The sequence below is a fragment of the Lissotriton helveticus genome, chromosome 2_2, assembly GCF_964261635.1.
Source record: "Lissotriton helveticus chromosome 2_2, aLisHel1.1, whole genome shotgun sequence".
NCBI classification, from domain to species: Eukaryota; Metazoa; Chordata; class Amphibia; order Caudata; family Salamandridae; genus Lissotriton; species Lissotriton helveticus.
The window spans coordinates 419,393,416-419,419,300 of NC_136060.1; the positions used below are offsets into that span (position 1 = coordinate 419,393,416).

Here is a 25,885-nt window from a genome sequence, read left to right on the forward strand (position 1 = left end):
CTATGGGTCGATCAGATCTGGTTATGCAGCTTCGAAACGTTCCATCTCCAGGTGGATAGTTTCATGTATCAAACTTGCTTACCAATTGGCGCAGAAGACCCTGGGGTTTTCTCCCAAAGCACATTCCACCAGAGGAAAAGCGGCTACTACAGCTTTTCTTCATAATGTGTCCATATCTGAGATTTGTAAGGCGGCGACCTGGAGGTCCGTCCATACATTTACCAGACACTACTGTCTAGATTCAGACACTAGAGCAGATACCCAAGTAGGCCAGGCCTCCTTGCAGAATCTGCTTAATGGCTGATTTCGGCTGTTAGTTTTTGGTTGGGCCATGTTTTTCTCATTTACCTGCAGGTGGTTGATGGGCTTGCTATTCTATTCAGTGCTTATGACTATTGATGAGGATCCCTGGAAGATAAGGATAAGTTACTTACATGTAATCCTAGTTCTCTTCCAGCGGTATCCTCATCAAAGTCATAAGCAACCCACCCGCCTCCCCGGGTAAATGAGATGATGTCAAAGCGTTTATGGTTTTTGTCGAGCCCTGACTTTCAGGGTTATGCAAAGAACAACTGACCTAACTGTTACCCATGAGGCATGATGGGAAGCCAGGGGTCATGGCTGCCTTAAAGGCACGGTGCCAGTTTTTTGTTGAAAATGCTTTCATTTTCTATGCTATTGTTTTACAATGCAGCCTGTAGGTTATCAATGTCTAGTTTATTTGCAGTTTTCATGATATACGAGTTTTGCTCATTAAAACACAGAGTCCAAGTGCTATTTGACCTAATGTGTTTTATATATGCTTGCAAATACAGTCTCTATATGGGTAATTACATTGTTTAGCCTCCGTTTTGGGGCTGCATTGGTGTGCGAAAAAAAGATCTATGTGCATACATATATGTGGAGCTAGATATATGTGATTTCCATATAAAATTTTTATATTATTTCCGGGGTTCCCCGCACATGGGCGGGAATATTCAGTGCTTATGACTTTGATGAGGATATCCCTGGAAGAGAACTAGGATTACAGGCAAGTAACTTATCCTGACTGTCCGAGTCTAGTCCTTGGACCCGAGGCACCTTCAGCCTATGTGTATTCCACTGAACTTAACCTGCAAGTGACCGATTGTCACTAGTTCATTTCCCCATTGACCACAAAATTAAAGTTGTGCAGGAGTGAAATTAATTGAATTACTTTTACTTTTAAAATCTGTAACTGTTATTCATCCAATTGTGTTCATATTGTTGTCTAAACGTATATAAAAATAGGCTTTATTGTTATAAATTGGTGTCTGATTTCTTCTGAGTCTTGTCAATTATTTATCGTCCAGGTTGTTACTCTGGAATGCTTAACACGTGTTACTGTAGTAAAGCAGGACTGCTCAGTGCCACACTACCAGGACTCAGTGAGAGAATTCTTTGTGTTAATCTGAAGGACCTGTTTGGGGTATTGGGAGATCATTACATAGTGAAGCCTAACGAGCCTCACTGCATAAAGACCCCCCTATTTTACAAAACTCTTATATTGTCAAACACCAATCACCTCAATACAGAAAATAGTTACTAACAGCTGTCGGTTTCATCAGTTTAAAATGCCTCCACATGACTGATGCAATAATTGCAACAGCAGAAATGCCCACAGGTACAAAAGAAATGCTAACAATTGCAAATCTCAACTCCCTTTGAACTCTCTCTCTAAGAGCAGCTTAAAATATGTTTTGGATTTTAAATTCATTTGTTCTAATACATCAGTTTTTCAAAATGCACTTTCTTCTATTTAACATGCACTTTTTTCTATTTAACATGCACGTTCCGTATTGAGTTCTCTCAACTAAAGAACATTTTGTTCTGAAAGGGGGGAACATTTTTTTCTCAAATCTTTTTTCATACATGTTTCCCAAATGTCCGCTTGTAATTTCCGTTGTACAAACGCACCACATTGACAGATCTTGTCTCTTGCCCAGTACACGGCAGGGTTGCTTTCCATAATTCTAGGAACTTGCACATCTTGAACATTACTAGGTTCACACAATTCTAGATGGCTATAATTAAGCAAAGTTTGACTTAGTATGGAAAGGAATAGCTTCCAGGTCAGACCGTCTTTCTTAAGGAGGGATGCAACACATACATAATAATTCAAATGTGCACAGAGAAACATTTAAACAAACGTACAGACTTTCATGCATAAACTAATGCTCTCCTTATGAGTTTGCTAAATTAAGAGTGGAAACATGGTCATGTTGCAGGTACAGTATACGGTCAGTGTGTAAGCGAGTGATCTGATTCTGGTTTAGTTGGCGGCAACTCTTAAGGTTACAGAGATGTCGCAATACCACCTTCAAAACAAGATGGGCTTTGAATTATATACTGTTGAGGGCTGCACTTCAGAGAGCTACTCCAGGGTATTGGTGAGTTTCCATCTGAGAGACATCTAGCCGCAGATTCCTTAACTTGAGATTCTCCCTACGTATCAGACTGGATCCCCAAAAATTTCGTAGCAGTACCTCTACGCGCTGGGGGGCAGTGCTGCATGGCTCCGTACGGCGCCTTCTCTGAATGACGTGAGCGGTGCTATATATGTCCCCTCCTGCACGCTGACGTCAGTTTCTTGTTTTTCCGTGCTGCATGCAGATCTGAAGTAGCGTATCTCTAGCTGTTTTTCGGCCTGCTGTGACTAGCTTTCACGTCTGAGACAATGTGATTAATTCCTTATGCCCTCTGGGTTTAAGACTTGTGCTCACCAAATGTCTGGTACAAACCCACATTCTAACTGTATGTGGTACTTGGGCGAGCACCACGGTGCCGATGAGTGTGACGCCTGTCAGAGGTTAAAGTCGAAGGCCCTGTGGGAGCGGTGCATGAAACATCTGATGGTGTTGGTCATCCTCCCAATCCATGGGTTGTTAGTGTGAGCGCCCCTCTTCTCCCAGTGGTCGACAGCAGCCGTCCCAATCTCAGACTACCTCTCATGGTAAGTGTAGGCTTAAGAGATTTGAAGTCCTGTTGACTCGCGGGGTGGCTCATGGCTCTTCTTGGGAAGTAAGTGTCTGTGGAGATTCTTCTAGCAGGCAATGTTGTCTTGTGAGCTAAACTATTCTGTTCTTCGTGGCTTCACCCCCTCCTACTTGTCCTCTTCTACGATTGGCACTCAGGGCGTTATCTATGTGTCTTGAGCATTGCCATATATTTCAGACTGCGGCATGCATTAGCTTAATCAGTGTACTGCTAAAAAGTGTTTAATTTTTCATGTTTCTTTATGCCCTTGGGTATATTTTGTTAAATGCGTCTTTCTCCAAGTGGTGTCCACCCTTACGGTTTCAAGCTAAATAAATATGATAATTAATAATAAAAAAGTTGGGATTGGGAGAGAAGGACAGAAAATAAACATTCTCCATGTTAGAACTACTACTTCGTTTGATGTCTGCCTCGTTGTTCTAGGGCCTTATCCTGTATGAGTTAAAGGGGATTGTGTCTGGTGGCCCTTCTATTGCTCTTATCAAGGCAGAAGCCTCGTGTTTTCTTCTTTCCCCATTGTTACTGTACTTGGAGTTTACATTCGTCACACCACATACTTTAAACCAGCTCTTATGGCAAGAACTCCAGCAGAGGGATACATCTCATGCAAGAAGCTACCTACAGAAATCACTGAAAACCACTGGGCTCTCTGACCTCTCTAACCTCTGGAACACACAGATCCATCACTTTGCCTTTAAGAAGCTGGTCCTGAAATCGTTAAACAACTCTTTCTAGTGGAGGACAAAGCCGCCTTTTCGGACAGATCTCATGTCTGGATGACTTTGAATAACCTATAAAACGCAAACCGCTCCTAAATACTTAAACCAGGGATACCCTAGATCAGTGAAAACTAAATTCTTAAGGCATCGCCTTGTTCTACTCCCATGTACCCAGACCTCCCACCCTACTTGCTAGCATTAACCCAAACTTTCTGCAGCTTGTGTAATAACGGTGCACCTACTCTGTACCTGCAAGGACTTGTGGCAGGAAAGTAGACCGCTGATAAAGGTCCCCTTCAATCATAGGGGAATTCGCTCATGGAGGCAAGCAATCCTGGCATGCTTCGACCCAGAAGCACCACAACTAAATTGCAGACTAGTAGGATTCTTAGGCTAGCCGAACAAAAAAAATGCCATTAGGCTCCGCTCAAAACAGCCAACCTACAAGATGAAGTCTTACTAGGAATCTATAGTTTGGGCCATCAGAAATCGGTTTATTCATTCCTGGATTTGAATGACCACTAGCTAACAGCTATTCACACTGGAGAATCCGCACAGCCTATTTAAACAAGCAAGAGAGGACGCACACACTGAGGCAGAGTTTGGAAGACCTCCCTAAACCACCACACTGTAACTTCCCTGAACCACTTTTGCACTGTCTGCGTTGATTGCACTGGTAATAAACTTTGCACTAGCCATTGGCAGAGTTTTTAATTGAACTGTTCTTTTCACTGTTATTAAGCAATTCACCGAATGCTTTTACAATGCTTTATGCAAGTTATGCATGTGCGTCTCCATATTTTAGTTCTTAAGGTTTTAATTGAGGCTTTTTTGTATTGCAATGGTTTTTAGTAACTTTTCAATTGACATTCGGCACCCTGACGATTGTCTGATTTTGCGTGGGATTTCTTTTCCTTTTTTTCCTCAGACAAGCGCTGTAGTTCAGAGGCAGTGACCAGTGCTATCAAGTGGAGTGGTGTGGCTCACTGGTTAGAGGCGGCAGACCCGGGAGCAGAAGTCGGCCCGGGACCAGGGTTCAATTCCCGACGCGGCAGGGTCGTGGACTTGGGTCAGCGGACTCGATAATTCTCGCTTCGGTGCTTACTCTAATCAGGGCTTCCACTCGGCAACTCTGGGCATTAGCTTGCCTAATCTCCACAACGGCCCCATCAATTCCGGGGATGCCTGGCTCCACCTTGGGGACTCCCAGCAGGGACCATCCCACAGGGAAAGCCAGGACGGGTTCCCCAGAGTTATACAGCGCCAGGAAACCTACAGACGGGTAGCAGTGCGCTTTACAAGCTCAAATACATTTACATCAATGTCATTTTTTCCAAAAGATAGTATCAAAGAGCACACTAATATCTAAAGCAATTCAAATGTCAAGTACAATTTAATCTTTTAAATCATGGCATTAATGAAACATATGTAGACAGGAGTCTCTATAGTTCTCGAATTCAGTTATGTTGCTTTTATTTTCACAATTAGAAGAATGAATACATGCATCTGCCTAGCCAATGCGTTTCGTCCGTAAAATGACTACATCAGGGTCTCAACTGAAGAACCAACGCTTTAATTTGGGTGATTGATAGCACGCTAAAGGGAATTCACAACCCGAAATATAACTATTCTCCATTGGAAGGCCTGCTCCATTGGTATTGATACCACGTCATATTTGAACCCTGATGAAGTCCTTTACGGACGAAACGCGTTGGCTGGGTTGAGGTATGTATTCATTCTTCTAATTGTGAAAATAAAAGCAACATAACTGAATTCAAGAACTATCGAGACTCTCGTCTACATAGGTTTCATTAATGCCATGATTTTAAAGATCATATTGTACTTGACATTTGGATTGCCTTTAGATAATTGTCTGCCCATCCTTACTGCTCTCTGAATAACCTTTAGGTCTCCTCTTGATGTTTTTAGTTCACTTCCTGATTCTAGGACCTTTGGTGTGGTAGTGCTTACCTCCCTCCTCCCTCCTTCCCCCTTTTTTCCTTTCTGCTTCTGTTGTGATGGGGTCGTCCAGGTTCACTGGTCTGGGCTCGTGTTCCAATATAGGCTCCCCCTACCCCCCCTTTCTCTGGGTATAAGTTGGAGGGAGTTCCACCTTTTCCTCCTGGTATATGGTTTAGGGTGTAAGCGGTATTTCTCGTGTATTGTGTCATGCGCCTCTGCGCAATGTTCCACATGACTTGTGCTTCATTGACTTTCTGGCCTTTTCCTTAAGGGTCTGCTTGGGCAATTTTATACCATTTTCCCCTCTTTTTCATTGTTGTGGTAAAGATTTTTCCTTCTTTTAGCACACAGTTTCTACAGCCAGTTTCTATGTGCCTCCCTTGTATGGCTCCGTTGACGTCCTATCCAGAGAGACTGTCGTGCTGAGCAATGTGTGTTTTACTATGCTTGCTTATTTACCATGCTTAGCGTGCAAGCTTTCGAGTTCACAAATGATCGTCATCTAATTGCCGTTCCTGGACACTTTATTTCATTGGTAACGACCTTCTTCTTTTACTTAGCCTAGCCACACAAACTGTAAGACAACTCTGATATTTCCTTTATTCAATCCTACAGACTATACCAATACATTGTTCCTCATGATACCCAGCTTTGCTAATCTCTGGAATGTACTGCCCACTGTACTTATTTTTTTTTTCTGTACTTTATATTTGGTGGTACTTTGATCTATGTTATTTTGTGCTTTCTTTACATAAAATAAAAACTACCGGAATTTAAAAAAAAAAGTGAAATAATGCAGAATGTACTGTCTTTCCATTGGCGGTTTCTCCAATGGACTGATCTTAGAATGTTTTAAGCATAGAAAGTCTGTATTGCGATCCCACATCTCATTATCCTCTCGCATCTCATTACTTCTCACAATCACTCTGTCAGGACGTTGTCTGGTTTACCGAACTATTAATGGTTAAAAAAGTAAGAGGTCTATATTCAAATGCCTTTAGAAACGAATTTGTGGACATAGTTTGGGTCTGTCACCTACCTCTTATTGAATATTATGACATCGTGAGGGTGGTCTACCCTGCCAGCAGGATATTTTACAAGTCTGAATTGCACCAAATACATTTTTAACACTCCATTCTAAATCACCTGAAACTTACTATTTTAAACATGTTTACCACTGCTTTTCTGCACATTTTGTAGTGTAGCTCCTATTTTCCCAATAGGCTCTGCGCATTGGAATAGTACCTACAGCAGTAAAGGCCTAGGCCAGACGTTAACTAGGTCTACTACTGTCGATACTAGACTTAATTTTTGGGTTTGCCAGCTAAGCTCAGAGTTCGCTAGAAACTTTCTCGAATGTTCAAGGAAGGATTAACTTCCCTGATTAGACAAGAAGGGATTTAGTTTCTGACAACCATAGAACATGACAACTTTGCTCTCCCCTAATCAAGAGTCAATCTCAAGAGTCGTGTGAGCACAAGGCAATTATTTTACTCAGTCAGTACGTGCATTCTTAGTCTCATCAGAATGTAGAGAAAAGGAAGAGACGGGCGTGTTCAATAAAAGATGTTATTTATTGATCAGTCTCTTTTCTCGTACAAGAGAAATGGATCGATATTATTGCGATACTTATAGTTAAGTAAAGTGCATACATTAAAAGCAATAGTATAAAATAATACTGTAAAAACATTGATATGGTTTCTGAGCCATATGATGTTTAAAATGATTAAAATATATTTACATACACATATACATTTGACTAAACGTACTCAACTGGTGTTTCTAAATACGCCTACCCCGTGTACCTGACCTAAGTCTAATGCGTGGGCGGGAATAGAAAGTTACAGTTTAAGTTAAGTTTGTTTTTGCCAAGTGAATAACTAAAGAATTCTCTAGGAGGGGTTATTCAGTTCTGTACCTGGAATTTAGGATGAATGAGGAATGGTATCTCTTTCTCTGCTCTCGATATTCCAGGCTGCCTGCGAGGGCTGCCCAGAAGCGCCGGTGCTGGGTCTCTCGGCTTGAGATAGCAGCGCGTCTCTCAGCGCGTCAGGAAGGCGGGGCTGCTGCCTGCGGGGTCTGCTTCTGCTCTCTGCTTCGGCAAGTATGGCTGCTCCGTCTTGTCACCACGCGTGTGTTTTGCATAGGGCAAGGTCGGCAATATTTATACCTTAAAGGTGCCGGGATTGACGTAAGGATGGACATAGGTACGTCAATAAAGATGTCATACGACTTGCTCGTTAGCACATTCTTTACTAAAGTTCTCTGTGAAATCAAAACAATGGCCGCACGGATTATCCAGGTTGTCATAGGTTTGATTTGTTATGAGAACGTCGTATGCCTTATCAGGGGCTGGAGGAATGTCGCTTGTCTAATTAGATCTCAAGCGTTATGACCTAATCAGATAACACGTTCCTGTGCCGTAGTGTGACTGCGTCAGATAACGGTATCTGCATCATGGGGGTTTTCTTGCCTCATGGGCTGACTGTTAGTTAACTAGCTAGTAAGTTTAACCAGAATAGGGTCAGGAATAGGTGGATCGATTCAGAACCTATAGAAATACACGACAATTTGCCAGACTATATTAAGGTAGTGCTGCTGTTGTGGGAGATTCATAGTTGCCAAGTGTCCCCACGGCAAAGGTCTTTAAGTCAGTTTTGACCTGTTCACTGATGACTGGTTGTATTTTTGGACTTTACATTTTGCTTTTGCATTGTAAATATGACCTTAAAATTCTAGCAATAAAGTGTTTTTGGGTAAAAAGCCAAGATTAGCTGAAGGTGTCTCACTGCAATCGAAATATGGCAGCTATGATCTTTAGGTCGAACCTTGGCAGCGCATGTGCTGCTGCAAGGCATGCAGTAGTGGAGTATGGCTTGAAGCCCGGCCCACTCTTCGCCCATATTTTTAGTTGGCTTTGGTAGGCTGGTTAGCCTGGCTGAGGGGTGTTACCCAGAAACCGGTCCCAGGATGCTTGTTTCCGGTCCAGGAAGGACCCGGCCTGGCAGTTCGGGCTGGACTGTTCCCATGATGCACAGCGCCAAGACTAATTTGCATATGGCTGGGTCTAAACTGGGGTGGTGAAATGTGCTAAATAACGATGGTGGATTCAACCCAGATCTGTGACTGGGGGTGAGTGTCTGAAAAGTTTCAGCACTCCGTACATCATCTCCTTGTGTTTACATTGTATGTTGGCATCAGTACAGGAATACCCTCAGTGCCCAATTTTTGCATTATGCTGTAAGGGAGTCTTGCTTATCATCTGGCAGATCTCCGTGCATTATGATAGAACGTATTAAAACAAAATTACATGTTAAACTTTTGAACAATGAAAGCATTCAGAGGTCTCTTAACTAGTTAGTGGCATAATTTCCCTCGCTCTGTAATGGGTTAATCTTCAATTTGTATGTGGGAGTCCATTTATACTTATTGCGTGGTTAGGGGAATGGGGTACTTTTTATGTCGTGGGGTGTTTGGCAAGTGACCTATCAATACCGATGCATCAAAGAGCTTTACTTTCTCTGCATCTGTGTAAATGTGATAGTACATATTAGCCAAAAGATCAAATATAATTTTAATCCCAGATTCTCTGCAGTGTAACACCGGATGTGAAGAAGCATCTGCGTTTCTCAAAGGCATCTAGTCATTGATTTAGCTTTTAATTTGCATAATCCCTCCATTTATGCCATAGACTCTGAGCTGGCCCTTCTCTGGAATTTTTAGCTAGGGTGATACGTTATAACTATCATCAGTGGCATTCTTATTCATTTCCTGCTTTTGAAGTCCCGCAAACCGTGAAATAGATAGGAATGAATGTAACAGTTGCTTTAATTTAGTAATGTTTCCTCTATCTTTAAAAACGTATCCATTCATTGAGCACACTCATGGTCCGCTATAATTAAACTGCGCTCAAGAAGCTGGACCAGAGTGTTTGAGAGGGACACCTGCGATTTCACTATCGAGCCTGGGTTTTGATTTTTTCATGATGTGGCGATACAATGCCAGTGGGACTTTTGGTTTGAGTAGTAATCTTGTTGGATTGATGTCACGGCATCAGCAGCCATGTATTATCATTGGTTTTGTTTAATGAGTAAACCATACTATTAATGCGGTCTGTTGTCTGATAAGATTTGCCTTGTATGGCACAGGCTTAGCAGTAAAACAGATCTGAACAAAGGCAAGAGCTGACTGGTCTTCATGGTAGGTCCCTTACAATTTAGAAACCCTCATTCCAGCCAAAACAGTTTATTTAATGATCAGTTCAAGGTAGTTGTAAAAGTTCAATAACCTGGTGAGATTGATTTGATTCGTGAATGTATAAAGCCCGCGATTGCCCATGGGCGTCTTGGCGCTGAATAGATGTAAAGCAGGATTCTACAGAGAATGATGTTCTAACAGGAGGTGAACAGCCAAGTTTTTACCTCTTTCCTGAATTCAAGCAGGTATGGGCTATTTTTGATCGAAATAGGGAGAAGATCTAATGCCCCCTCCCCTAACCGGAATCAGTTTAGCTTGGATAGATCTCATGCTTCTAAATGGCTCGTACTGTTTCAAGTGTGTTTTTAAAAACTGGGATCCCATCCCATGGAGGGCTTTATAGGCCAAACAGGCGGACTTAAATGTTATCATTTTTTCCATGGGTAGCCAATGGAGGGTTCACAATCTGTGTGCAACTGGCTCAAATCTGGGGATGTCCAGTACCAGCCTAGCTGCAGCGTTTTGTCGGCGCTGCAGTTTTGCTAGATGCTGGCTCTGTATCCCAGCATATAAGGCATTCCCGTTATCTAGCCTAGATAAGGCCAATGATGTTACTACCGTTTTGCAAGAATCATGGGGAATAAATGGCAGTAGTTCCCTTATTTTGAGAATATACCATATTGTGGAAGCCAATTTGTTTGTCTGAGCATTAAACGAGAGTTTGGTATCCAGTATTACTCCGAGATTTCTCACTTTGTTCACTGGTGATGGACATTCGCCTATGCTGTCTGGCCACCACTCTGGGGAGCAGATTTTTAGGTTTGTCCCAAGCAGCATGATTTCGGTTTTATCATAGTTTAGTTTGAAACAGTTGTTCTGCATCCAGTGATTAATCGGCCTCATGCAATTATTAAATCTGTCTGCTGTCTCTTCGACTTTGTTTGAGACTGCTACCACTATTTGGGTATCGTCTGCATAAGATACAGGTAGGAAACCACAAGTTCCAGGCATGTGGGCTGCTGAATTCATATCTGCATAGATCTCCGCCTAGTGTTGGGTCCGGATGATTGCACCTTGTTGTCCTGGAAAGAGTCTTCGAAGTATCCCTCCCCTGGACTACAGTGCGCATGGGCATCTTCTCCATCCTCAGATTGTTTTTTTCCGCCATTGCGTTCGGATGTTATTCCTATACTCCAACTTCGGAATCGAAACTAAACTTTTCTAGAGGCCAAAAGGCCTTAGACTTCGACTGTATTGTTCTCGCTCGGTACTTCTTGACTCAATCAAGCTTTCCATCTCGACTCGGGCCGTTGGGCCTTTTCGACGCCACGTGAGACTGCTGTCGATGAAAAGGAGCCCGTTCAAAAGGTGCCCACAATGCCACTCCAAGTTCCCGCATACTGACAGACACACAGTATGCAACAAGTGCCTATCACCAGACCACAAGGAAGAAACCTGCCCAGCTTGTGCCTAATTCCGTTCGCAGAAAACGATCCGGATTCGACGGGCCGCTAGGCAAGAGATGCAGCGACAGGCACCGGAACCAGACAACATCTTCGAGGATGAACAGGAACTTCCCGAAGGGGAAGATTCGGATCTAGAGATCGTCACCGTCGAGGACCACTCGGACTCCGATGACGAAATCCCACCGGGGCAAATCGTGAGTACATTGCCCCCGACACAAATTACCCTTTTACCGGAGGCTCCGATCGAGGCATCGCCTAAAGGCCTTAGCCAAGATCCAAAACATCATTCGGCCGCCCCGCTCGGCTTCGAAAACCAAGACTAAGCCTTCAGACACCCCAGGTCCAAGTAACGTTACCCCAAAGAAGGTTCTAGAACCCAAAAAGGTCGTCGACCCGAAGGGTGTCGAATGGAAGAAGGCTGTACAGCCTAAGGGCGTCGACCCGAAGAAGGCCATCGAGCCAAAAAGCGCAGAACCAAAGAAGGCTGTCGAGCCAAGGAAGGCCGCCGAACCGAAGGCCGCCGAACCATGGGTAGAGCCCACTGATCCATATGACACACATCCCATCCCTGACACCTCCTCATACCCAACAAGGCCGTCACCTACCGACTACAGCATTGTCTTCAATCAGCTAATCGATAGGGCAGCGCAGTACCACAACGTAGACATGCACAATGAACCTATAGAAGAGGACTTTTTATTTGACACATTCCCTACTACTGAGAAAAATGTCAGAACACTTCCTATGTTAAAAGGGTCCTAAAACACGCGCCAGACATATTTAAAGATACAGCCAGAGCACGTGTAATCAATCCCAGGATTGAAAAGAAATATAGAGCGGCCCCTACAGACCCTACTTATATCAGAGGTCAGTTGCCATTGGATTCATTAGTGGTGGCAAATGCACGCAAACGGGCCAACTCACAGACAACAGGAGAAGCTCCACCTCCTGATAAAGAGTCCAAAATACTATAGGCCTCGGGTAAAAGAGTAGAATCCCAGGCCTTCAATTCATGGAGAATTGCAAATACACAAGCACTACTAGCTTGTTACGACAGAGCACACTACGACCAGCTTGAAAGTTTGATGCAACACCTGCCTGAGCCTTTCAAAGCACAAGCTACTGACCTCATACAGGAGGGGAAATGTATTACAAACGCCTCCTTTTAATGCGCGCTTGACGCAGCAGACACTGCAGCCAGGCCCATTAACATGAGCGTCTTATTACGAAGACCTGCATGGCTACGCATTTCTGGCTTTAAGAATGAGGTGCAATCCACCATTCTTAACCAACCAGTCAATCAAGACTTCCTTTTCGCGCCTACAGTCGACACCATTTTAGACAAAATGAAGGATACCGAAACCGCAAAATCAATGGGTGCATTGCAGGTTCAACAACACAGAGGTTCCTTTCGACGCTCCTCTTACAGAGCAGCTACACGCGGCAATTCTTACAAACCTCATCCACATACAAAAGAAACCCACAAGGTTCCTTTAACAAGAACTCCAACAGAGGAGGTTATAGGGGTAACAATAATAAGGGACGAGGACGTAGAGGCAATAACACCAGAGCCTCCACTGCCACAAAACAGTGACTTCATCACTCTACCTCCAGACCACCTAACACCGGTTGGAGGCAGAATCCAACATTTCCTACCTGTCTGGAACTCAATTACCACAGACAGGTGGGTGAGACAAATTATACAATATGGCTATTGCCTAGAACTCACCTCTACCCCACCAAACATACTACCCAGGCACCGTCCTATGTCCAAGGAACACATCACCCTGCTACAACAAGAGGTGAGATGCATGCTGGAAAAGGGGGCCATAGAGCCAGTCCCTCTCCAACACCAAGGGACAGGAGTATACTCACTATACTTTATTCCCAAGAAGGACGGTTCACTCAGACCAATATTGGACCTCAGACCCCTAAATCAATACATACTGTCGAAGCACTTCCATATGATCACACTACAGCAAGTGCTCCCGCTACTCCAGCAAGAAGACTTTCTAGCGACATTGGACCTCAAGGATGGGTATTTTCACATACCCATCCACCCAGCTCACAGAAAATACCTCCGGTTCACAATAGAAGGTCAACACTACCAATTCAAGGTTCTCCCCTTCGGGGTAACCACGGCTCCAAGAGTGTTTACAAAATGCTTAGCAACAGTAGCTGCACATCTCAGGAGGCAACACATACACGTGTTCCCATACCTAGACGATTGGCTAATACAAGCAAAATCGTACGAACAGTGTGCAAGACACACGTCTCAAACACTTCAGCTGCTACACAGCCTAGGCTTTTCGATAAACTACCCAAAATTGCATCTACAACCATCCCACACACAACAATATCTGGGAGCTACTATAGACACCTCAGTAGCAAAGGCATACCCAAACTCAGCAAGGATAGCCAGCATGCAGATGCTCATTCACATATTTCAGCCACAACACTCTTTGCCAGCTCGAGTCTTCATGCAGCTCCTAGGCATGATGGCGTCCTGCATATTCATTGTCCCCCATGCACGACTACAAATGCGTCCATTGCAAGAATGCCTAGCACGGCAGTGGAACCAAGCTCAAGGACAACTAAAAGACCTAGTGTTGGTAGACAGTCTCGCTTACAACTCTCTGCAGTGGTGGAACCCACAAAACCTTTCCAAGGGGCGACTGTTCCAAGAGCAGGTTCCACAACTAGTACTAACAATGGACACATCACTGACAGGTTGGGGAGCCCACCTACTTCAATACACAGTACAAGGGCTCTGGACAATCAAACAAAAGAAACTGCAGATCAACCAACTAGAGTTGCTGGCAATATTCCTAGCTCTAAAAGCATTCCAAAAATACCTGTACGGCAGGACTGTGTTGATCCGGGCGGACAACATGACAGCAATGTACTATATCCTGAAACCGGGAGGAACACACTCCCCACAGCTGTCCCACTTAGCACAGAGCATATGGAAGTGGGCAATTCCAAAAGACCTCTTTCTCCTGGCAGAACCCCTCCCAGGGAAAGACAATCAAATAGCGGATCTGCTCAGAAGGCACAACCAACAACTTCACGAATGGGAGATTCACCCCCAAGTTCTCCAGCCATTCTTCGAACAGTGGGGGCACCCAGAAATAGACCTGTTTGCCACAAACGAAAACTCAAAATGCCAATACTTTGCCACCAGGTTCCCACATCCGCTGTCACAAGGCAATGCGATATGGATGAACTGGTCAGGCAAATTTGCGTACGCTTTTCCCCCAGCACCACTGATCCCGCTGGTGGCACGCAAACACTAATCCTAGTTGCTCCCACATGGGCGAGACAGCCGTGGTACACAACATTCCTGGAGCTTTCAGTAGTTCCTCATCAAAGGCTGCGCCTCGCACACCATCTTCTAACTCAGAACTATGGAGAAATCAGACACCCAGATCCCAATCAGATGAACCTAGCGATCTGGCTCCTGAAGTCTTAGAATTTGGATACCTTAACTTGCCTCCGGACTGTATGAACATCATTAAGGAGGCAAGACGACCAACTACTAGAGCATGCTATGCAGCTAAATGGAAGAGATTTGTTATTTACTGCAACAATAACCAAATCAATCCATTAGATACTTCCATTCAGAACATCATATGTTACCTACTGCATCTTCAAAGATGCAACCTAGCCTACTCTTCAATAAGACTACACCTTGCTGCTATAGCAGCATACCTTCAAAACAGGCAACACCTTTCACTATTTAGAGTACCAGCAATCAAGGTTTTTATGGAGGGTCTAAAAAGGGTGATACCTCCAAGGCACCCACCTTCCCCCAGTCTGGAACCTAAATATAGTACTTACCAGACTTATGGGGCCTCCTTTCGAACCTTTACACTCATGCGAATTGCAATTTCTAACATGGAAGGTGCTATTCTTGATTGCCACCTTCCATGGTGCTACAAGCATTAACAATTCAGGAACCCTTCATGCAAATACATGCTAACAAGGTAGTTCTTAGAACAAACCCCAAGTTTATGCCAAAGGTAGTCTCCACGTTCCACATTAATCAAACAATAGAACTGCCAGTGTTCTTCCAAAATCCACAGTCAGTAGCAGAGAGAGCCCTACACACATTGGATGTAAAGAGAGCTCTGCGTTATTATGTGGACAGAACGAAAATTAGGAAAACAAAGCAATTATTTGTTGCTTTTTCACCACAACATACAGGGAATCCCATATCAAAGTCAGGAATAGCAGGATGGATAGTTAAATGCATTCAAATTTGTTATCAAAAAGCAAAACACACTTTAACTGTACCCCCAAGAGCACACTCTACGAGAAAAATGGGGGCATCCATGGCTTTCCTAGGAAATATCCCTCTTAAAGACCTATGTAGAGCAGCCACATGGACTACCATACACACTTTAACAAAACACTACTGTGTAGACGTGCAAGCAAAGCAGCAAGCTGCTGTAGGCCAGGCTGTCCTCAAAACTCTCTTTCAAACTGCTGCAGCTGGCACAGGTAACCACCGCTAGAGGAGATACTGCTATACAGTCTATGCACAGATCTGAATTCAGCAGCCCACATGCCTCGAACGGAATATGCTACTTACCAGTATGCATCTGTTCTTGGCATGTAGGGCTGCTGACATTCATATCGCCCGCCCTCCTCCCCGGTGCCTGTCGCAGCTGCAGCATTATCTTTTGCATGGCCATCTCTTACTTTACTATCTCTATCTCTACAATCTGAGGATGGAGAAGATGCCCATGCGCACTGTAGTCCAGGGGAGGAGTCACCTATCTCGTGATACTTCGAAGACTCTTCCTGGACAACCAGGTGCAATCATCCGGACCCAACACTAGACGGCGATCTATGCACAGATATGAATGTCAGCAGCCCTACATGCCAAGAACAGATGCATACTGGTAAGTAGCAAATTCTTCCTTATTATTGCCGCTAAAGGTGCTACACAGATATTGAAAAGATTGGGGCTTATAGAGGACCCCTGGGGTACACCGCATGGCGAGTTAAAAGGTTTGGATTTAGCCTCCCCAAGCTCCACTGTGAAAGTCCTATCCGACAGATATGAGGCGGACAGTTTGAGTACTGTCGCGTGAACTCCGACTTCGGCTAGTCGGGTCAGGAGTGTATCATGGTTTACCGTGTCAAAGGCCGCCGAGAGATCTAATGGGATCAAGGCGGCCTTCCTTTTTGCGTCCAGTACACTCCTGAGTTCCTCTACCACAATGAGCAGAGCTGTTTACCTGTTCCGTGTCCCTCTCGGAATCCATATTGTGAGTGATCTAAGGCATTCACAACAGAGAGAAATTGTGATAGTTGTTTGTTCATCAGTTTTTCCAGTATTTTTGCTGCAAAAGGGATTCTCGCAATAGGTCCGTAATTCCCAGGTTCCTGCGGTTCCATATTTGGCTTCTTCATTAATGGCAATAGTGAGGCTGTTTTTCCAGGCATCTGGGAAGCATCCGGATTTTATTATCTGTGTAAAAACCAGTGCTAGTTGATCACTCTGAAATCAGGAAACAGATGCATCGCCTTCGGTGGGCATGGGTCCGTTAGGCCCCCGGACTTAGTGTCATTACTACCTGTGTAATCTCTTCCACAGATGGTGGTAGAAAGTGGAACGAAGAGGTAAATATTCGTGGGGATGGTTCGTGTTTAAGTTCTGAGCATGACTGTGGAGAAATGCACTTGACGGTCATTTTAAAAGACTCATAAACCAATGTGACTTTATCTGCAAAGAATTGACTTAAAATATTGCATAGTTCAGTGCTACTGACTATCTGTTTATTAGTATTGATTTTTCTTAATTTTTTTACTGTGGTAAAAAGTTCCTTGCTGGAATTATTGGCCTCATTTATTTTCCTTATAAAATAATTACTTTTTTCTTCTAGAATGAGTTTTTTGTAAGTTGCCAGGGAAGTTTTGTATTCATCTTTCAACTGTTGTTCATAGTTAGTCCTCCATCTCCTTTCCGCCCTTGTTTTTGCGCCTTCAGTCTGTCCGTGAACCATGGTTGTGAGGCCTAGAAGTAATTTTCTTCAGCGAGACTGCTGGTTTGATGGCTGAATTTACCCAACTGAAAATTTGGTTGGCGGCAATGTTGCTATCTGACTCTAGCTCAGGAATAGTGGAAGAGAGCTGCCACTTCAATTTAGGGGCATCTGTCTTAGACCAGTCCTGGTAGGTTGCGCACCTAGGCTGTGGAGCAGCGGTAGCTGTGCCCTTTTTTATTTACCTTTATTGTGAATTTTACTACCTTATGATCAGGCCAGGGAACCTGCAGTATTTCTAACATCTCAATCCCGTCGAGAGTGTGCCCCGCCACGTGGGTATTATGCTTAACAATCTGCTACATAGGTTTAAGTTTAAGTTTAAAAATGTGTATAGCTTAATACTCACCCAGAGGGTCTCAAGGCGCTTGGGGGAGTGGGGTACTTTACTCATCGAATATCCAAGTTTTAAGTTGTTTTCTGAAGGAGAGGTGATTGTGTATAAGGCGTAGGTGAGTGGGGAGAGAATTCCAGGTCTTGGCCGCTAGGTAGGAGAAGGATCTTTTCCCCCCCCCCCCCCCATGGTGGATCTGTGGATGCGTGGAATTGCGGCGAGGGCTTGATTGGACGAGCGTAGTTGGCGGGTGGGAGTGTAAAAGGACAGGCGCGAGTTGAGGTATTCTGGTCCTAGGTCGTAGAGGGCTTTGTGTGCGTGGGTGAGGAGACGGAACGTTATTCTCTTGTTGACTGGGAGCCAGTGGAGGTCTTTCAGGTGACCGGAAATGTGGGCATGGCGGGGGATGTCAAGGATGAGTCTGGCTGAGGCGTTCTGGATGCGTTGCAGTTTTTTCTGTAGTTTGGCTGTGGTTCCGGCGTATAAGGTGTTTCCGTAGTCCAGTCGGCTTGTGACCAGTGCATGGGTGACCGTCTTTCTTGTTTCGGTGGGGATCCAGCGGAAGATTTTTTTGAGCATACGTAGGATGTTGAAGCATGATGATGAGACGGCGTTGACTTGTCTGGTCATCGAGAGAGAGGAGTCCAGGATGAAGCCCAGGTTATGTGCATGGTCCGTTGGTATGGGTGCGTTTCCCAGGGCCGGTGGCCACCATGAGTCGTCCCAGGCGGAGGGGGATGATCCTAAGATGTACTTCCGTTTTGTCCGAGTTCAGTTTTAGACGGCTGTTCTTCATCCACTCTGCTACTTCTTTCATTCCTTCGTGTAGGTTGGTTTTGGCGGTGTTTGGGTCTTTGGTGAGGGAGAGGATCAGCTGGGTGTCGTCTGCGTAGGAGATGATGTTGTGTTGGCGCGCGATGGATGCCAGGGGACTCATCTATACGTTGAAGAGGGTTGGACTGAGTGATGATCCTTGTGGTACGCCGCAGATGACTTTGGTGGCCTCTGATCTAAAAGGGGGGAGGCGGACTCCCTGGGTTCTTCCGGCGAGGAACGAGATGATCCAGTCCAATGCTTTTCCTTGTATTCCGACATTGCTGAGGCGTTGTATGAGGGTGCTATGACAGACTGTGTCGAAGGCTGTGGAGAGGTCAAGTAGGATGAGGGCGGCTGTTTCTCCGTTGTCCAGTAGAGTTCGAATGTCATCTGTTGCTGCGATGAGGGCGGTCTCGGTGCTGTGTTTGGCTCGGAAGCCGGACTGTGAAGGGTCGAGGGATTTATTGGATTCGAAGAAGGCGGCGAGCTGATTGTTGATGGCTTTCTCAATGACTTTGGCAGGGAATGGGAGGAGCGAAATGGGGTGGTAGTTCTTAAGTTCAGTGGGGTCTGCTGTGGGTTTCTTCAGGAGGGCGCTGAGTTCAGCATGTTTCCAGCTTTCCAGGAAGGTAGCGGAGTTGAGGGAGCAGTTGATGACGTCTCGGAGATGGGGTGCGATAGTGGAGTCTGCTTTGTTGAAAATATGGTGGGGAAAAGGGTCGCTTGGCGATCCTGAGTGGATGGAGTTCATCAGGCGGATGGTATCTTCAGTGGTGATTGGGTTCAGGCGCTAAGGTTGTTGGAGGGGGGTTTTAGTTCGGAGGAGGGTGTGGTTGACTGGTCTCCAAAGCTGTTATGTATGTCAACGATTTTGTTGTGGAAGAACGAGGCTAGAGAGTCGCAGAGGTCTTGGGAGGGAGTGATGTCGTTGGTGCCGGCGGTGGGGTTGGTAAACTCTTTGACGATGTTGAATAGTTCCTTGCTGTTGTGGGCGTTGTTGTCGAGTCGATCTTTGAATGCTGATTTCTTGGTGGATCGGATTAGTTGGTGGTGTTTGCGGGTGGCGTTCTTGAAGGTGGCCAAGTTGGCAGTGGTTGAGTTTTTTCGCCAGGCTTTCTCGAGGGTGCGACAGATCTTCTTGGATTTCTTAAGGTCCTCATTGAACCAGGGGGCTTTTTTGCTGCCTTGCTTGATTTGATGGTTTTTCAGAGGTGCTAGTTCGTTAGCGCTGTGGGTGATCCATTGTGTGAGGTTGGTGGCTGCTTGGTTTGGGTCTGATGATTTGATCGGAGGGTTTTGGTGAAGTGATGTGAAGAGCTGGTCGGTGGTAATTTTGTTCCAGTTTCTGCGGGGAATTAGTTGTGGGTGGTTGTGGCTCGTGGTTTTTTTGTAGTAGAAGTGAACGCAGATGTGGTCCGTCCAATGGAGAGCTGTGGTGTGATTGAAGGAGATGTGCTTGCTGGAGGTGAAGATTGGGTCGAGCGTGTGCCCGGCATAGTGGGTGGGGGTGTCCACAAGTTGTTTGAGTCCGAGATTGGCGAGGTTGTCCAGAAGGGAGGTGGTGTTGCTGTCGTTGTTCTTTTCCAGGTGGAAGTTGAGGTCTCTCAGTAAAATGTAGTCCTCGGAGGGGAGGGCGTGTGGGCTGATGAAGTCAGTGATGTATTCGCTGAATTGTGTGCGGTGTCCTGGTGGTCTGTAGATGAGGGTTCCTCTGAGTGTGGTCTTGGGGTCGGTGTGGATCTGGAAGTGAAGGTGTTCGGCAGCTGCGAGGGTATCGTCTGAGCTGGTCGTGATGCGGATGGTGTTCTTATGGACGATGGCGATGCCTCCTCCTGTTTGGATGTTGCGGTCCTTTCGGATGATCTTGTAGCCGTCCGGGATGGCTATGGCGATGTCGGGTGCAGATGAGGCGTTCATCCAGGTTTCTGTAAGAAAGGCGACGTCCGGCGATGTGGTGTCGAGTAGGTTCCAAAGTTCAATGGCATGTCTGTGGACCGAGCGGGTGTTGGATCAGGATGCACTTCAGGTGGTTAGTGTCGGAGCTCTGTTTGGAGTTTGTGGATTTGGTGTGGGTCCTGGTGCAGTCGAACTTGCAGGAGTGGCAGGTGAAGGGTCCATGGATGTGGCCTTGGGCGGCTTGGTAGCAGTTTGGGGGTCGACCAGGGTTAAGTGCTGAGAGGGTTGCGGCGTTGTACGTTATGCGGGTGGAGTGGGTTTTACGGGGGCAGCGGGTCTGGCGCTGGGCGCGGTCCAGGCCAGACGGGCGTAGACGGGCTTACCTTTGGCGCACCTTCGGTGCGCATAGGGCACGACCGCAGCGCGTGAACGCTGCGCGTAAGTGTGACTGTCATAAGTGGATAGTGGGGGGGGGGCGGAGCAGCTGGGAGGCGGGAGCGGGGTGGAGAGGACGGGCTCCGAGGCACAACCACAAAATGGCAGCAAAGCAAAACCGAAACAGGTTGGGGCACAGAGTGTGACTACGCTGTGGGCAGTGGCAACGGCGCAGTCAGGCACTGATAAGTAATTACTATTATGCAATGCGAGCGCTACGGTACAAACTGAACAAACGAGCACTGCACAACTGAGCAGTAGAGCGCAATGAAATCTAAGCAGCACAAATGGGCAATGGAGCGCTAGGAAATTCAATCTTCACAAATAAGCAATAGAGCGCTATGAGATCCAGGCAGGCACCAATTCTTTAAGAGCACAAAGCAATGCGAGCGAGGCACAACGATACCCAATGGAGACCAGGGAGTGTGGGGAGCGACCGCTTCTGATAGCGTCAGGACGGTCACATAGATACATTAGACATTGCAGCAGTCAGTATTGTTGTTCCTATGTCTAAGCTCTTCTCTAGGTGCACATTGAAGTCGCCCAGGATGGTGATATCTGAGCCATTTACACTAGATTCCAAGAACTGGCTGAGTAATTGTAACAGCGTTGTTTTATCCCTTAGAGGTCTGTAAATCAAAAGACCTCTGAACGTGTAGTGTGTGATGTTGATCTGAAAGAATAAGGTCTCGCAGTCTGGGCTGCTGCCCTGGTCCGAGCCTTTGGCCCTCAGCTCTTCTCTGAAGAGGATAGCCAGACCCCCCCCCGCTCCCTCTTCTCCCTTTCCTGTCGGCCCTAATGATTGAATAACCTTCTGGAATGGCTAATGCTAAAGCTAAATCCGAGGCATCATCGGCCCATGTTTCCTTGATAAAAACAAGGTCGAGTTTTTGAGTTTCTATCAGTTCGGTCATTTCTATATTATGTTTTACTAATGGCCGAGAATTGGTTAGGCCTGCCTTAATGGTTTTGATATTCGTCCTAATAGGGTGGATCTGGTGTTTACTCAGCCACTGGTTTGTGTAAATTTGAAAGGTAGTTTACAGGTAGAGCATTGTTTGGTTTCTTTCAATATATTCCGTGTGGGGCAGCGTTTTTTGGGCCTGAGTGTACACAGTTGCTTAGTATAAGTTATCAACTATGGACGTGTCTCATTTTGTGCAGGGGTCATGGCCCTAGGCCCGGTCCAGGTGCAGACGTGCGCAGACTGTTTTTCTTTTGGCACGCCTGCGGCGCGTCCGCTCTAGCATTGGTTGAAGTAGGGTGTATGACGGTGAGCGTGAGCGTCTAGACCGCTCAGCACCGGAAATGCCCCCAGCCAGTAAGTGTGTCCAACTATAGCGCCCTCTGCACCCTCCCTTCAGCCGGCACTTGCTGTGACGGACTGGGGTGAAGATGCCACAGGAGTTTCGGGTGCAGATACAAATGGGCAAATAAGCAGGTAAATGTTTTAAAACCGGTTTAAAATTCTAAAAGATTATCCCAGTTCCTTGTTGGAAATATTCAGAAGCAGCGTCCTAAGTCTTGGCAGAGCCATGACCGGCTTTTTTCCCCCTGAGCTGGTTTTTAGATGCATTAGCAAGCCAGTGTGTTTAAAAATAAATAAATGGTGATATTCAGAGTAAATCCGTTATTGTAGTTTGGCATGCATTATCCGATTCCATGTTAAATATATTTTTAAGACTCCCACGGGCATACGTTGCGCTTTACAAATAGCAATAATAAATTAAATAAATAAGATTCCGTATTTTTTATGGTGTTTTGCAGGTTCCAGGATTAAAAATTGTTGATCCTGCACTGATTCATGTGGAAATCGTACATGAGGGCCCTGATGATTGTGGTAGGTGCACTGTTTGTTCCTTCTGCTCTGGTTTCTGCTGCAAACATTAGGACCTTAACATTGTGATTTAATTATCAACTTAAAGAACTTTAATTTCATTTCATTAGACAGATATATTGCAGGTCCCTATTTAAACCAATAGTGGTATGTTTTTAGGGTAAACTTCAGCATTGAGACTTTCAATATCCTGCATTTCTCAAGGGTGTTGGCAATACTGTTGCCTACTTCTTTGTGGAAACTTGTGGGTGACTCATTTCTTCATTTATAAGCAGATAGGTCTGACTATTATTTGTGATGAAGTGCATCCTTTGCTGCATGCTCATTTACTACTATAGATTCTTCAAGTGTTAAGCTACCATCATGTCTGCATAAGCCAGTGGCCATGATGTTGGAATGTAATGCCTCACTGGATTGTGGTAGTGCCTGAATGTGCTTTCATATCCTTATATGATGTAGGCCTCACAAATTGTTCAGATTGTCATGGGAAATAATCTGTCATTGATTTATTTAGGGACACAAGAAAACTAACTGGATTGATATGGTTCAAGTCATTAATTCATTGTTTACCAAATTCACATTCCTGCAATTTGAAGAGATACCTTACTCAAGAGAATAGCGTGTGCATTAGAAGGAAAAGTGCATTTTGTTATAAATGTTAATTTAGTATAAAATACATTATAGAATGCATCCTGTTCTAAATGTTACAGGTAAATCTATTAAACCTCCCACTTTGAAAAGAAAATTGGAAAGCGAAGTGACAGCTGAGGTTAAACCAAAGCGATTGGACTCTGAGGTAGGCCACTAAAATGTTTGTTGCCTGTGTAACCAGCCACACATCTAAGCTTTTCTACCATCAAGGTCAATTGTGTTATTTGTGCAGGGCATAGAGGCTAGCAATGTTGAAAAAATTGCAAGAAAAGATGAGAAAAGTTCAACTGTAACAGAGCAGCCAAAATCAACAGGACTGCCTCCACTGCAAAAGACCACATTGGATGTCTTTAAAGAGTTACTGTCCTCTGCCCATCAGCTGGTGAGTCTGCTCTGCTTCCTATTAAAAGGGTATCAGCAGTGTCTTTTTACTTTGTCATGTTTTGTCAACTGATCTACTTTGCACCAATCTGTGATTTAAGACATTTTGTAAGGCATTTTAAAACCTTGCAAGGATTTCTCTTGTTTGTGCCGTGAGTACTGTTAGCCGCAAGTGTGATGCATATAGTATAGTATTCTGGGCCAGTGAAGCTTCTTTGTTTTCATTTGTTATGCAGGTGTGGGGATTCAACTTTTTTTGGGCAGTTTTCTGGCCATGATGAGCTAAAAGTAACTGATTACCTACCCAAGAACACTGTGCAGAATCGGACAAAATCCTGCACCATGGGTGTTTGGTTTTAATGCATATTCTCGTACTGAAAGTGTAAAGTTTGTGCTTCCAGTTTTTCCCAGTTGCTAGAGCTGAATTGTGTTCAATTGTAATGCATCAAAATCGTGCCCGCTGTAAAGGAGTTCCAACTTGCTTACTGTGAATGCTCTGTTGTAAGTGCAAATGCGTTATCAATGATGTGTAGGCCGACTCCAGTGGTACTGGGAAGACTGCAGAGAAATAGAGCGGTGAAGGAAGTAGGTTTGAATTGCTGATGAGGTTGTGGAGGCATGCTGACAATGTTTTGTTTAATTGAAATACCTTAGCATTTTAGTTGGTGGTTTCAAAAAGCTTAACTTGCGGTAATGAACCACCTCTCAACACTGCGTTTTCAATAAATATACTTACATTTTTACTAAAGAATGTTCTATGCTCGTGTCAAAGTGTAGATTGTGAAATGCTATTCCTTGAATATTAATGGTCTAGAATTCATAATGTAAATTGCCAATGATTGTATGCCAACAATTGTATGGACCCTCGACAATTTTACATTTATTTGCATTTTCTATCTGGAGGTGGGGAGGCGGTCAGGTCCGAGTCAGAACACTAGTCACATGATGAAATATGATACTAATGTAGTATACTGGATGTAGAATCAGAACAAAATTTAGTGTGTGTTTTAATAGGCAGTACACATAATTTCGAAGCCTTTCATCTTCCTTATCCAGTATTGGGGTATCTTTCATAGATTCACATGCCTGAATCATTCCCCGTCGCCGAGGCTGGAGTCCCACGGTAAATTACAAAAGTAGTGCTGTAAGTAAATACTGGTGGTAGGCTAAAAGAAAAAGGCCACAGGCCTAAATCTTAGAAGCCTATCTACATCATTATAGTAAAAGAACCAAAGGTTTTCTCCAACCAATCCGCTACCAGCACCCTCTAGAACACTCCCAGCAGAGCCAGTTCTCCTCAGATTTTCACCGCTCGTCGTGTGGAAGGGAGTCTCCCAGAGTGCCTACTCAGTTCTGCACTTAATCTCTTCAGGATGTCTGATAAGAAAGCTCTCTTTAAACCCTGCAGGATCTGTGAGATGAAGGTCCATGTTGATAACCCGCATAAGGACTGCATTTACTGCCTTTATCCTAAGCATGTTGCGAAGGATTGTAGGATTTGCCGTACTTTCCCTACTAAGACTTTTAGGGATAGAGAGGCAAGGCAGCTTTTATAGCTTAAATCTTCCTCGGCCGAGGAGGATGACCGGGACTCAACTTCTAGCAAAAGAGCTTGATCCCATGACAGCTCTTCAAGTGAGGGAAGAAAACATCAAAAAACTTCCCATGATGTATCTGACCCTTCACAGAGGTCACCTAAATGTTCCTCTGGGTCAACGCGGTCTCCACCCTCTACCTCGGTCAAGGAATCTAAGAGGCTGTCTACTTCTAAAACCGGGAGTAAAATCCAATTTAAATCTCTCACTTTGGCTCCGCCGTCTTAATTATTGTGACTTCTTCTGCCTCATTGTCGACTGTCACTGTCTCGAAGACTGCCATAACTTCGCCTATGTTGTCTACTAAGATTTCTATCCCTTCTAAGAAGTCTGTCCAGGAAGACTTGTTGACGAGGAAGTCATCGACGAAGTCTCCGTTAATGACCGCATCGACATTGAGCCCGTCGACGAAGCCTGCACTGTAGTCGAAGGTGCTGTTGTCTGTGAAGTCTGTAGTCTACGTCTGCCCCGAGTATGCCATCGGTGACCACTGTATCAACGAAGATCCCATCGGCGTACAGCCCATCG

At 44.9% G+C, this 25,885-nt stretch overlaps 1 protein-coding gene across 2 annotated transcripts in view; it reads left to right on the forward strand.

Moving 5' to 3' along the window:
• The window catches only part of KDM3A (lysine demethylase 3A), a 283,523-nt gene that overhangs the window by 99,508 nt on the left and 158,130 nt on the right, over nucleotides 1–25,885 (forward strand). For both annotated transcript variants that reach the window (XM_078678669.1, XM_078678670.1), the window contains exons 6-8: nucleotides 22,661–22,733; nucleotides 23,441–23,526; nucleotides 23,614–23,763. In XM_078678669.1, coding sequence (XP_078534795.1) covers nucleotides 22,661–22,733; nucleotides 23,441–23,526; nucleotides 23,614–23,763 — 309 coding nt within the window. The remainder of the gene's footprint in view (nucleotides 1–22,660; nucleotides 22,734–23,440; nucleotides 23,527–23,613; nucleotides 23,764–25,885) is intronic.